Below are 13,779 nucleotides of genomic sequence, written 5' to 3' on the forward strand. Positions count from 1 at the left end.
CAGGGAGGAATCGGTACAGTGATCAGCCAGCCAGGCAGAAGAAAACGCGAACACTGAGACGCGGCTCTCCGTCACTGAGGAGCTGAGCCAAGCCCGTCAGTGCAGTGCATGTGAACAACACCCGAGACAAGCCTTCTGCAGCGCCCGGGACTTCCTCTTCCTACCCAGGAGGGCTCATTTTCACAGGCGCTTTCCTTCTTTTCCCCCAGTGTTAAGAAAGTTAAAAAACAAAAAATGTTTCCTTTACGCTAATAACTGATGAGGGACAATGTCAGAATTGAACAGGATAGCAAATGCTTTTGACTTATAAATTCTCTTTAGTTTAGTTTGTGCTATTTTTTCTGATGCTAGGCAAGTGTTCTACTACTGACCTATATCTCCTATAGCTCTTGACTTCAGAATTCTACTAAGTGGAGCCAGGGAACCAACCACTCACTCATAACTTGTTACCAGAAATGTAGCACACAGGGCTTTGCTTTTCAGTCTGTGCACGGGAAGTACCAAGTATACGCGAGAACCAGTTCTGGTTCTGGCACAGTGACTGCGCTCCTTGAGCAGGGAACTCACCCGTACTGGTACCTGCAGCACCATCTGGTGTCTGGACATAAAAAACAGCTGTAAGCAGGAAAAAGTAACCTCCACCTGTTCTCTCTGTTTAGAAAGGGTCTCACTATGTAGCGGAGGCTGACCACTAACCAACCTGTGATCCTCCTGCCTCCATCTTCCAAGTGCAGGGATTACTAGTATACACCACCCATTGAGGTGTTTAATTTTATTTATTTATAAATTTAATGCTTTTTGAATGTAAAACACAGCCTTCTTGGCCAGATCCAAAGGGTATCCCTTTTGTTTGCTCTACATCCAAATGTTTCAAAATAAACTATAAGTGAGTGGTTTGTGCTTCTGTATTTTCAGATCCTTTCAACTTAATGAGCAACTGTTCACAAAATTTCTTTTCTTTCCATCTTCTAATACCCATTTAATTACATCATAAAACTATAAAACAACAAGAAAACCCAAACCCAGGCATTTTTATACCATATGTTCAGGCTCTTTAGACAATTAGTATAAATATCTAATTATCTTTTTCAATAGCTTAGTTCAAAGAGGATTCACAAAAACTTCTGCAATTACATCTTCCTAGGGCAAAGAGACCCCAAAGTGAGTGAGTCAGTCAAACTGCACCCTCAAACGTTACCTCGCTGTATAAAGATGGGGACTTTCTCCAAATACCTACCTTAAGGTAATTTTTAAAAACTTTAGCATCAGGCTGCTGAAGCGCTTGACAGAACTCCTGGGGGGACAAGGAGGGAAGAGAAATAGGAAATCCATTTAATGCAAGCCCACAGCATCCTTTTTGTTTTAAATTGAGGGCAATGAACACAAACACAGCTTCGCATGCACAGTACATGTTAACCTCGTGTATGGCAGCTTGCACAGGCTGTCTCAGCCTGCAGAAACGAACGCCCATGCCTACTGACCCACCCCACCTCGCTTCTCTCCCCCACAGCTCCCATTCTGCTCTCGGCTGTGATAAGTCAGTCCTACTACTCTGGACCTCTGGTGTCAGCGGATCATGGAGTGTTTGTTTTTTTCTGCCTAACTTAGCACAGTGTCCCCTATGTGGTAGCATAGGACAAGATTTCTTTCTTCAAGGCTGAATAATACCACTGCAGGGATATACCACACTTTCTTCACCCTGTCTCCTAACAATGGGCAGTAATATTACTTCAAATCCACTCTAGTCCTATTACAGCTCATCAAAATCAAGTCAACCAATTCTTACTCCCAAAGGTTATATACGAGATGTTCAAACATTACACCCAGACACATTTTCTTTTATTTTCTCTGGGTCACCAGGGAGGAAGAAATCAAAACCAGTGTGTTATCTCCGACTTGGTAGGATGGTCACCAGCAAACGAACCAACCAAACCCCCAAAGCCGGGCACAACGGTTCATGATATTCCAGAACCCGAGAAAGAAGGCTGCTCGAGCCCAGGAGTCCAAGGGAAACACAAGACCCTGTCTCAAAAGGAAAGAAAAAGAGGAGGAGGAGGAGGAGGAGGAGGAAGAGAAGAAGAAAAACAGAAAGCATGAAGTAACGGCACAGTAACACATGAATGACAGTGTGGCTGCTTAGGAGAGGGAGTGAAAGGGTTTTGATTTGAGGCCAGCATCTCATCACATACAAACAAACTCCCAACACAAGACAAAGTCAGTCAGCAAGGATATGGAGAAACCCTAACGTGAACACTGTTAGTGAGAACACACATACTGTTAGTGAGAATACACAATGACGCACACTTAGTGAGAGTATACAACAACACACACACTGTTAGTGAGAATACACATGGCATCTGGTGTGCTTTAAGTGTTGTTTTTAGCCGGGCGGTGGTGGCTCACGCCTTTAATCCCAGCACTCGGGAGGCAGAGGCAGGCGGATCTCTGTGAGTTCGAGGCCAGCCTGGGCTACCAAGTGAGTTCCAGGAGAGGCGCAAAGCTACCCAGAGAAACCCTGTCTCGAAAAACCAAAAAAAAAAAAAAAAAAAAAGTGTTGTTTTTAAACAAACTAGGGATTGACCCTTGGGCCTCGCAAGCATTCTAAGCACATACTACCTTACCTAAGTCTAGTGCAGTATAAAGGCTATGAAAACTTTCCAATAAACTACCAGCAATCTTACTTTGGGGTCTCTATCGAGAAGAACTGAGCTCAGCATCTTTAGACAAGATTAGCACTCAGCTCATGTGCACTGTGGTACAACAGCGAGCTGTAGAGACGACCTAAATGCTCACTGATGGATTGATGAACAAAGTGTGGTTCATTTACAGAACAGACCATTGGCAATCTACTGTAAAAAAGGAAACCTTGGAACCAGGGAGATGGTTGGTGAGGTAATTCTGTGCAAACAGAAGGGCCTGATTTGATCCCCAGCATCCCCATTAAAAGGCAGGCACGGTGGCACAAGCTTGTAGTCCCAGTGTCGGTGAGGCAAAGGCAGGAGGGTCTCGGACCTGCTGGGCAGCCAGCCTAGTTCAACTGGTGAGCTGCAGGTCCCAGTAAAGAGACCCTGTCTCAAAAACAAGGTGGAGGCTCTCAAGGAATGATACCCAAGGTTGACCTCTGGTGTCCACAACAAACACACACACACACACACACACACACACACACACGTTTTAAGCTAGAATTTTCACCTCAAAACGACTTCCGACTTCAACACGAAAACCTTGACACAAACCCCAGCAGAAGTTCTTTTCTTTTTCCCTCCCCTGTTTCCTCTCTCTTCTCTTTGCCATGCATGTCAGGGTTTGAACCCAGGGTCTTGCACATGGTAGGCAAGCAAGCAAAGCATGCTCCACTGCAGTGCATGCCTGCCATCCAGGGTCTTCAGGTGCTTCGATCACTTGTCGGCAGCCTACAGAATGGCTTCTTTTTTCTTTTGTTTGCTTTGCACACAGACTTCATCGGCAGCCCCAGCAGAGCCAGAACTCCCTGGATAATCTGGGGCAGGTTCAAACTCATGACAGTCCTCCTGCCCTCGTCTCCAAAGTGGAGGAATTACATGCATGGGCTGCCATGACCGCCTGAATGCTTGCTTTTCAAAAGCACAAAAGACTCTAGGGTTGGAAAAGAAAGCAACTGTAATGAACTCTGATTTTTAAAAGGTGTATCTGTTTTTATGTAGATGGGCTTCCATGAGTTTGTGTGCACCACAAGCCCTTAGGGGCCAGAAGAGGGCACTGGAGCCCCTGGAGGTGGAGTCACAGGTGGTTGGGAGCTGACGCGTGGGTGCTGAGAACCGACCTGAGTACTATCCAAGAGCAGCCAGTGCTCTTGACCACTGAGCCCCATGAATTCTGATCTTTAAAATACTTAGTTCTGTAGCAAAACTTAGTGTCTTCCTAAGGAAGGACAAAAGTGGCACTACCCAATCATTATTAATTTCACAACAGTGACACACACAAATATTTCTAAGTATCTCCAACCTGTATGACATGGAAATATATGGGAAATCAGGTTGGGGGGTTCCTCAGAACCCAGTAAAAAGCTAAGTGTGGGGTTGGGGATTTAGCTCAGTGGTAGAGCGCTTGCCTACCAAGCGCAAGGCCCTGGGTTCGGTCCTCAGCTCCGGGGGGAGTGGGGGAGCTAAGTGTGATGGCACACCCCTGTAACCCCAGCACTGCGGAGGTAGCAACAAGAGGAGACCTGTGCTTCAGACCAGCCACTCTAGCACAATGTCGAGCCAACAAACGATGTCTCAAAGGAGGCAGATGGTGTCCTGAGCATGGCGCCTGAAGCTGCCCTCCAGCCGCCGCAACCCCCCCCTCCATGTGCACACATGCACAGAGAAAAGGAAAACGTCATTTCTATTAGGTACGGTTACAGACAATGTTACTATTACTGTGACCTATCATTTACTGAATGGCAGGAAATTAAATTTGTATTGGATGTTAGTAGAATAAAAACATAAAATTGCTCCCATTCAATTTCATGGATTATTTTAGTCTAGGTTCCAGGCTATTGACAGCAAAACAAGCTATTGCCATACGGCTTTCGTGAACTAAAATTTAGATTTGAAGTACACACTCACATTTACTTATTTAATGAAATTTCAAGCAAAATCTGTTAGGAGAGCTCTTACCTGAATTATTTCTGGAGCGACTTGTAAGGAGGGCAGGTATTCCTGTTGAAGATACTGAACACATTCGGGGCCCTGCAGATGAAGAGACAACCCAGTCATCTTCTTGCTGGGCGCTAATAACGCTCAAGAGGTTAGACCAACACACCTACACTTCACAGACAATACAGTATTAGGATAAGAACAGACCGCCTTGATTAGAAACCCAGGAGACACTTTGACACTGCTTCCCTTTAGCAATGTATTCCTGAGAGAACAGCTATAAAAAAAACTGAACAAATTCAATACGTAAGAGCAGCAGTGAACTTCATGTCTTGTGGTAACTTGTGTGTGAATGTCCTAGAGGCCAGAGGTTGGTGCCGGGGTCTCCATACACTGCTCTCCACCTTATTTTTCAGGCAGGGTCTCTCATTAAGTCTGGAGTGTCCGGTGGGGCTGCATCCCCACCCCAGCACTGAGGTTACAGATGTGCACGTCTGGCCATTTCGTGGGTGCTGAGGACCTAACACGGTCCCCCTGCTTGCACAGTAAGCATCTGACGGACTGAGCCGTCTTCCCTGGCCTGCACTTGATAACTTTTAAGGACTTTAGTAGGTTGATGGTTTACCTGAAAGCAAATCACTAAACAAAATCAGTGGTCCACACCTAGCATTTGGGAAGCTGAGGATCGCTCTGAGCATGAAGTCAGCCTGGCTACGGAGTAAGACTATTTCAAAACGAACCATACCTTTCCACTTTAACATCCGGATTTTTTATATTTTTCTGTTTACTATTATTAGTACTTCTCAATCACAGGATTCCTTTATCTTTCTTTCTACCTTTACTCCTGGCCCTCTATCTAAATGGGCCCAGGTCTCAACTTACTGACCCTTCGGAGGAACTGTCATCTCCGGGGAGCGAACACTACATTGGTTCTGAAAGGTTTCTCACTTCTCTTCTCACCCCCCCCCCACCCCTTTTCCAAATGTCCACATTCAAGCACAGCTTCTAAGCACCTATCCCGACTGCACTCTTCAGCTATGGCTTCTGCCCATAAGCTTACGTCTGATCTCCACCAGATCCCCCGTGGAACACCTGCTGTCCCCACACACACACCTTGCTTTGTCTGGAAAGCCAGTTCCACCAACGTATACTCGTCTTAAGGCCTATCAGACAAAGGCCCTTTTCCTATTGCCTGCTCATTGTTCAGTCAGGCAGCTTCAGTCCTAGACTTTTTAGGTTTTGTGTTTGGTTTTTTTTTTGTATTTTGAGTATCTTTTTGGTATTTTGTAACAGTTCTGGCTGTCCTGGAACTCACTTTTGTAGTCCAGGCTGGCCTCGAACCTGCCTCTGCCTCCCTAGTGCCAGGATTAAAGGCGTGCACCACCACCGCCCAACTATACTATTTTATATACCCATTAAAATACTCATTTAAATCACTATTTATTGTGATTTATTATTTGTCACATTTTTTTTTTAATTTTATCCTGGCACGATCGGACACTGGATGGCCTGGGAATTGAACCTGGTTCCCTTGGAACAGTCAGTCAGTGCTCTTAACCACTGAGCCATCTCTCTCCCTATGCAGTTTTCCCTTGATTCTGAAATATCGGGTCTTCATTTTTACACATTTTTTCACCACCCTACCTAGGGGTAGCACAAGTCTAGAGGAAATGCCGTTGGACTAAAACCTTCTTTCCGCCTTCCATCAGAAGGAAAGACTCAAGCTCAGAGAAGCAAAGACCATGGAATGGGCCACTCTGCAGCTAACTGTAGCTCAGGAAATGCTGCTCTGTGCTGGGCCACAGAAGCTGGAAATAGCAATGTTAAAAGGAAAAAGTACTTATTTTTAAATGTTGGCACCTAATTCAAGTTATCCGAAAATACCCAAAGTCACTTATGATTTATCCATGACTAGACTGACAAGAAAGGACTTGGTATTTATGAGTAATGGACGTCTCTAATCATTTAAACCTGCGACCCCTGCACGTGAGGGAGAGGCTGAGGCAGAAGGACCGCTAGCAGTTCATGCCAGGCCGGGTTACAGTGTGAAATCCTGTCTCAGCTAACAATAAAAAGTAAATCAATTTGCCAGACACAAGCCTTTAATCCCAGCACATGGGAGGCAGAGGCAGGAGAATCTCTGAGTTCAAGGGCAGTCAGGACTATTACACAGAGAAACCCTGTCTTGAAAAAGCAAATATACACAGATATATACATATGCACACATAAATCAATCAAAGGCTGGAGTAATAGCGCAGCTGGCAAAGCACTTGGGTAAACGTGAGGATGGGCTCCACCCCCAAGCCCCACCTCGGTTACAAAAGCCTGAGTGCTGAGGGACGCTTATAACCCCAGTGCTAGGGAGGCCAAACAGCGGTTCCCTGGGATGCCCTGCCAGCCTAGCCTAATAGTGACAGAAAGCATCACCTTGACCTCTGGCCGGCACAGGCACACGTGCCCCTCCCCACAGGCAGCCTCTGGCTGTACAGAAGTTGAACACGGAAATGACCCTGTGCCCCACAATGTGAAGGGCGGTAACAGTCACTGCTTTCATTCAGGCCTTTCCACACATCCACAAATCAGTACTGAAGTCACCTTCCATAAAACACAGTTTTCCAGGTGATGAGTCAGAGCCAGCTGAAAGCACAGCAGATAGGGCTAACCATGAGGGAAGGAGCAGGGAGTGTAAGGGAGGCTCACCCGTCTGAGGTGGATGGTTTTCAGCGTCACAGCACACTCGGAAAGCGCCTGTAAAATGTGAGTGTAAATGTTAACAGGGCAGTTCTCCCTTACAAAACCACACTTTCATCCCCCACCTCCAAGCTACTGCAAGGAAAACACACACAGCTTCGTGCCTGCAGGGAGTCAAGAATGGTAAAGGAAGTAGGCCACACAGAAGAAAGCAAAAGACGAACCCCTGGGGGCCGGGGGAGGGCTCAGGGGTTAGGAGCACCGGCTGCTCTTCCTGGGAACCAGGGTTTGATTCCCAGCACCCACACGGTGGTGTCTGTGACTCCAGTCCCAGGGGATCTGACTCCCGCTTCTGGCCTCTGGGGGCGCTAGGCATGCACATGGCACATAGACATCCATGGACACAAAATACCCACAGACATAAAAGAAAAAGAAAAAACTACAAACTATATGTAGTCCTAATGCAGTAGCATGGCTTTTACCCAGCCATTCGAAAAGGGAGAAAACAGCTCTCCCACATGAAGCACTCTGAAAATGAGATCTGGGACCCAGCACACAGAAAGAGAACAGCCATTCCTGCTCGTCACGGCAGGGGAAGCCGCAGAGTAGATGTCTGTGCATCATGGCACAGACATACAGCCCCACACTCTGGAGGCAGAGGCAAGAGACTGCCCACGAGTCTGAGGACAGTCTGGTGTGCAGTGAGACCCTGGCCAGCTACGGCTACACAGCATATCCTATGCCATAAACAAAGTGAGGGGAAGGGAAGGGGGAAACTGAGGAGAGAAGGGGCGAGGAGGAGAGAGTGAGGAAGAAGAGGAGGGATGCGGCTTGGCAGTAAAGCGCCTGCCAAATGTGTGACATCCTTATCTGTCCCCAGAACAGGAAAAGTAACTCGATGAATCCTACTTTGAAGTCGTTATGTCGATATAAAAACAACCCGTGAAACAATCCGCCTGTCATTAGAGAAGCGTCTAGAGATCTGCACGTGTAGACAGACTCTGAGGTGCTTACCAACACTGTCTGCGCGTCAGCCAGGTCGAAGGTCTGCTTTAGAGGAGCTAGGAAACATGCAGGGACAATGTGCTTATAAACGAAATCAGCGAATCCCACTGGTCCGTCTTTACCTCCTGTCAAGAGAATCCAAATAAATGTTCATCTTGTTTAAAAAGAGAGTCAATCAGTCCACGTAAAGGGGAAAAAAAAAAAAAAAAAAAAAAAAAAACCAATCCCCGGTTCCTGCTTCTATCTGGATCAGAGTTCCATTTCAGTTCTAACCATTTCATTTTAACAGTCCCATGAAGCAGGCTGGGGATGAAGGTCGACAGATAGTTATCAGGCTGGAGGTGTAGCTCACCGTGGGGCCACTTAATTAAGAGTATGCACGGGGGGTGGGGGGGGGAGGTCAGGATAAAACCTCAAAACAAAATAAAAACAGCAGGTTCCTCTCACCCCAGAGCTCCACCAGCTTTGAGAGGATGATGAAACACGTCTTCTGTGCAATCGGATCCGGATACTCAACGGCTCCCTGGATAACGGTCACCAGCACCCGTTCTACATTCTCCGCACCTGAGGAGAAAAACCAGACTGTAATTTCAAAAGCAAAAACACTACCTGAAGCATTCATTTCAAAATATACAGTATGTCAAAACATGCCTAGAGCGTTGATAAAATCCCTTCACTGCTTTTATTAACTAGGCACCTCAATTCTAAGGACTGAGAAGCCAGGATTCCTTTAATATCTTGCTCTGCTGATTTTGTGTGTGTGTTTTTTTTTAGGGGAGGACCTTGCCAAGTAGACCAGGCTGACCTCAAACTCACTGATGTGTAGCTGCCTTTGCCTCACCAATTTTGGAATTAAAGGCTCTATGTGATGGTCTGAATGAGAATGGACACCACATGCTCATGTATTTGAATGCTTGGTCCCCAGCTGGTGGAAGTGTTTAGGAAGGACTAGGAGGTGTGGCCTTGTTGGTGGAGGCGTGTCACTGGGCGTGGCAGGCTGCGAGGTTTCAAAAGCCCACGGTATTCTCAGTGAACTCTCTCTACCATGTGCCTAAGCTCTCACTACTGCTCCAGAGCCATGCCTGCCTGTGGTCACACCCCTGCCATGATGGTCACAGACTCACCCTCTGAAACTGTAAACAACAACAAGGTCTTTATTTGTTGTCTTAATCATGGTGTCTCACCACAGCAATGGAAAAGCAGCTGAGACACTCACCATGCCCAGCTTACCCCTCTTCCCTTGTGAGGAAAAGTCTCAAGAGTTGCCCAGACTGGCCCTGAATACTGTGCAGCCAGGAAGGCTTGGCACTTACTTGGCTGTCCTGCCTCAGCCCCCCAGATAACTGTGATTACAAGCCTTCTTCACCATGGTTGGCTGCTGTGGGATGATCTGTATGTCAAATGTGTTGCTGATTGGTCAATAAATAAATCACTGATTGGCAGTGGCCAGGCAGGAAGTGTAGGCGGGACTAACAGAGAGGAGAATTGAGAGAACAGGAAGCTGGGTGAGGGAGACACTGCCAGCCGCCATCAGGACAAGGAAGATGTAAATTACCGGTAAGCCACAAGCCACGTGGCAAGGTATAGATTAATAGAAATGGATTAATTTAAGCTGTAAGAACAGCTAGCAAGAAGCCTGCCACGGCCATACAGTTTGTAATCAATATAAGTCTCTGTGTTTACTTGGTCGGGTTTGAGTGGCTGTGGGACTGGCAGGTGAGAGAGATTTGTCCTGACTGTGGGCCAGGCAGGAAAACTCCAGCTACAGTTGGCCAGTGCTATCCTCAATTTCAAGATGGCAAACGGGCCAGTCGGACTCAACTGTCAGGCCGATTCTGGCACACGTTCACTATACTACTTACTAGCAATTAAAGAATACAGGGAAGGAGAAACTGGCTACAGATTAACTTCAAGGTGCTCTACACGCTTGTAACTCATTTCTATTCCAAAGTACTCAACACTCTTGGGGCCACCAGACCACCTCCTCACAAGTTCGCTGTTCACGTCCACTCACCGTGGAGCTCAGGGGTCCGGCTGTGACAGGGACCTAGGCGGACACATTGGTGTGCACGTGCGCGGCGTGCATCCTTACCTTGATTTGCGATCACCTCGCTCATTCCGCTGCCAGTGACGGTTTGCAGGAAGGCGAAGTAACTCCTGCGCAGCATCTGCTTCTCTAAGGCGGCCGACTGGTCGTTTTCTTCTGCTGGCCGCAGCAGCACTTCAAAAATGGCATGAAGCAGGGGCATGAACATCTGCTGTAGAAATGGGGACACCTGAATCTGGAAAGAAGAGCAGCTGTTACTGACCTCAGAAGCGATGAAGAAAAGCAACGGGGTGCTCTGGAAAGAGGGTGTTTAAAAAGCTCTTCGCTTTCTACGGAGGATATTTACAAACTTAATCAATGTATAAACATATGCACTACCCAAAGACTCAAGATTAAATTCAACACGTATGGGGCTGGAGAGATGGTTAAGAGCACTGGCCGCTCTTCTAGAGGACCTGGTTCTGCTCCCAGCACCCACATGAGGCTCTCAACCATCAGTAACTCCCATTCCAAGGAATCTGACGCCCTCTTCTGGTTTCTCCAGGCAATGCACACACATGGTGCACAGACATGCGTTCAGGCCAAACACCACACACATAAAAGTCAATCTTAGGAAGTTCAACTTGAGCTGGGCGGTGGTGGTGCACGCCTTTAAACCCAGCACTCGGGCCAGGCGGATCTCTGTGACTTCAAGGCCAGCCTGGTCTACAGAGCGAGATCCACAACAGGCAACAAAACTATACAGAGAAACCCTGTCTTGGAAAAACCTTTTGGAAGTTCAACTTGTATCTTAGAATTTTGGTTGTGGGCCAGCAAGATGGTACAGTAGGTAAAGGCGCTTACTGTGCAAGCCTGGTGACCTGAGTTCAATCCCCAGAACCCATGAAAAGACAGAAGGAGAAAACTGACTCCACAGTGCTGGACTCGGATCTCTACACACCTACACATATGCATGCACACACGCACGCACACTCTAATAAAAGTTAAAAAACAAATGAAAGAAATTGAAATGAAATAATAAGTGTTCATAATCAAAGTTGGCCAAGGAATTTTTTTAAATTTAAATTTTTAAGGGAAAAAATTCTAAGTAATGAATTTTGTAAAATAAAACTAACATGTGACTTCCATTAGTTAAGTTCCTTATCCTATCTGGGCTCCAGTTTCCTCTTCTAGAAGGCAAAATTCTTACTACTGAGGGTTATTTTGAGGAGTACAGAGCAACATCCACAAACATTCAGGGCAGACTCTGAACCTAGCAAGCCTTGTGCCATTCTCCCTAGCCAGTTCATACCTGTTTCATGCCCTGGGTTACTTCTAGCCTCTTGTCCCAGCACCCGAGTCCCACTTAGAGCTCAGCACTAGATTTACTTGCTCTTCCTGGTACTTTTCTCCCGCTACAGTGACTAACGCTTTTATTAAAGCATCTACTCAGGGGGCTGGAGAGACGGCTTAGTGATAAAGAACACTTTCAGTCCTTTTCCTAGCACACAATTCCACGCCCTGGACCTCCACTTCCAGATGATCCACCACTGTCTTCTAACCTCTTCAGGCACCAGGCATGCACACGGTGCACCTACTTACATGCAGGCAAAACACTCATACACATAAAAAAGTACTGTTTTTCAACCTAGAAACCTCCTTCGCCTTACCTGTGTGGCAGACAGCAGACTATTGGGAATGTTAGACACGCCATGACCCATGTGACCAGGCAACTCAGGGTCATTTACTAGGTAAAGGTGGGGCTGAGGGGGGGGGGGGCCTGGTCTGCAAAGAGCTTCCTGCACACACATGAGAACCTGAGTCTGAATCTCCAGACCCCGGTAATGAGAAGCTGGGCACAGTGGTGTACCCGAAGATGGGGGAGGACTGCCAGTGTCTACCCAAAAGCCGGTGTAGCTCCATCAATGAGCTCCAAGTTCAGAGAGAGACCACGGATCAAACACTAATGTGGAAGGTGATGGAGGCCGACCTCTGGCCTCCACATCTGTGAGTCACCCCACCTCCACAACACACAGTAAGGAGGACAGACCCAGAAGGTATGTGAGGATGCAGACCTAATTTTTAAGTCACAAGTCTCAGCACTGGGAGAGCTTGCGGTACCTTGAACTTGGCCGTAATCTGGTTGATGAGTGGAATGAATTCCTGGAGGTCTTTCGCTTCACAGTCTTTGAGCATGTGTTCTGAGGCAGACGGGATGAAGGGAAGCACTTCTTCCTCTAGGCAAATGATCATTCGGTGAAGGAAAGTTCGAACTCCACTTCTGAGAATGTCCTTTTGTACAGGGCAGCTGAGGGCTGGCAGGAAGGTCTGTAAACAGTCCAGATACACCTGGGAGCAGCCACACTGCTTCACAGTCTGCTTGTTGCTGAAAGCCTTGCTGGTTCGACTGCATGACCAAAACCAGACAGGCAGGGTTAGTTCATCCTTCCCAGTTTAGAGTGCACAGCAGGACGGTGCACAGCAGCAGAGTGCACAGCAGGACGATGCACACCAGCAGAGTGCACACCAGCATGATGCACACCAGCAGAGTGCACACCAGCGCGGTGCACACCAGCAGGGTGCATACCAGCGCGATGCACACCAGCAGAGTGCACAGCAGCAGAGTGCACACCAGCACGATGCACACCAGCAGAGTGCACACCAGCACGATGCACACCAGCAGAGTGCACACCAGCACGATGCACACCAGCAGAGTGCACAGCAGCAGGGTGCACAGCAGCACGGTGCACACCAGCACGATGCATACCAGCAGAGTGCACACCAGCAGGGTGCACATCAGCGCGGTGCACACCAGCACGATGCATACCAGCAGAGTGCACACCAGCAGAGTGCACACCAGCAGGGTGCACATCAGCGCGGTGCACACCAGCACGATGCACAGCAGCAGAGTGCACAGCAGCAGAGTGCACAGCAGCAGGGTGCACAGCAGCATGGTGCACACCAGCAGAGTGCACACCAGCACGGTGCACACCAGCACAGTGCACACCAGCACGACGCACAGCAGACGGCAAGCTGCCAGCACTAGACTCCCGTTCTTTCCTCCGCCAGAATCACTTCCCTCCGTAGTTAATGGTCATGTGGAAATGACTGCTTCCAGATGTCATCACAGAACACGTTAAATAAACTAAGCAAATAAGATGTAGTTAACATAATCTGAGTCTGTCTATCTGCTTCTCTAAAATCTGATAAAGTCTTCAGAAAAAAACGTACTTACTACGACTAAGCCATCGGGTAATCATACGTATCACTCACTAAATTTAGAAAACAACCCAACCCCACTCACAGCCCAGTTACTCCTGTCACCCAGGGCCTGGCTATGCGCTGAAATGCGCTGAAGTGTACAGTGTACAACTTCCCGTATAACTTACCAGCAATCACTCCAATTTTCATGCTCTTAAAAATGTAGGTAAAGAAGTA

At 47.5% G+C, this 13,779-nt stretch overlaps 1 protein-coding gene across 2 annotated transcripts in view; it reads right to left on the minus strand.

Moving 5' to 3' along the window:
• Xpot (exportin for tRNA) overlaps positions 1–13,779 on the minus strand; it is a 42,476-nt gene that overhangs the window by 4,321 nt on the left and 24,376 nt on the right. For both annotated transcript variants that reach the window (XM_052753479.1, XM_052753478.1), the window contains exons 18-24: positions 12,463–12,748; positions 10,408–10,597; positions 8,763–8,879; positions 8,325–8,440; positions 7,320–7,367; positions 4,641–4,712; positions 1,238–1,294 (exon numbers count right to left, since the gene is read on the minus strand). In XM_052753479.1, the coding sequence (XP_052609439.1) occupies positions 1,238–1,294; positions 4,641–4,712; positions 7,320–7,367; positions 8,325–8,440; positions 8,763–8,879; positions 10,408–10,597; positions 12,463–12,748 (886 nt within the window). The remainder of the gene's footprint in view (positions 1–1,237; positions 1,295–4,640; positions 4,713–7,319; positions 7,368–8,324; positions 8,441–8,762; positions 8,880–10,407; positions 10,598–12,462; positions 12,749–13,779) is intronic.

This window comes from Peromyscus californicus, unplaced genomic scaffold, assembly GCF_007827085.1.
Source record: "Peromyscus californicus insignis strain IS unplaced genomic scaffold, ASM782708v3 Scaffold_24__1_contigs__length_46423439, whole genome shotgun sequence".
Lineage (NCBI taxonomy): Eukaryota > Metazoa > Chordata > Mammalia > Rodentia > Cricetidae > Peromyscus > Peromyscus californicus.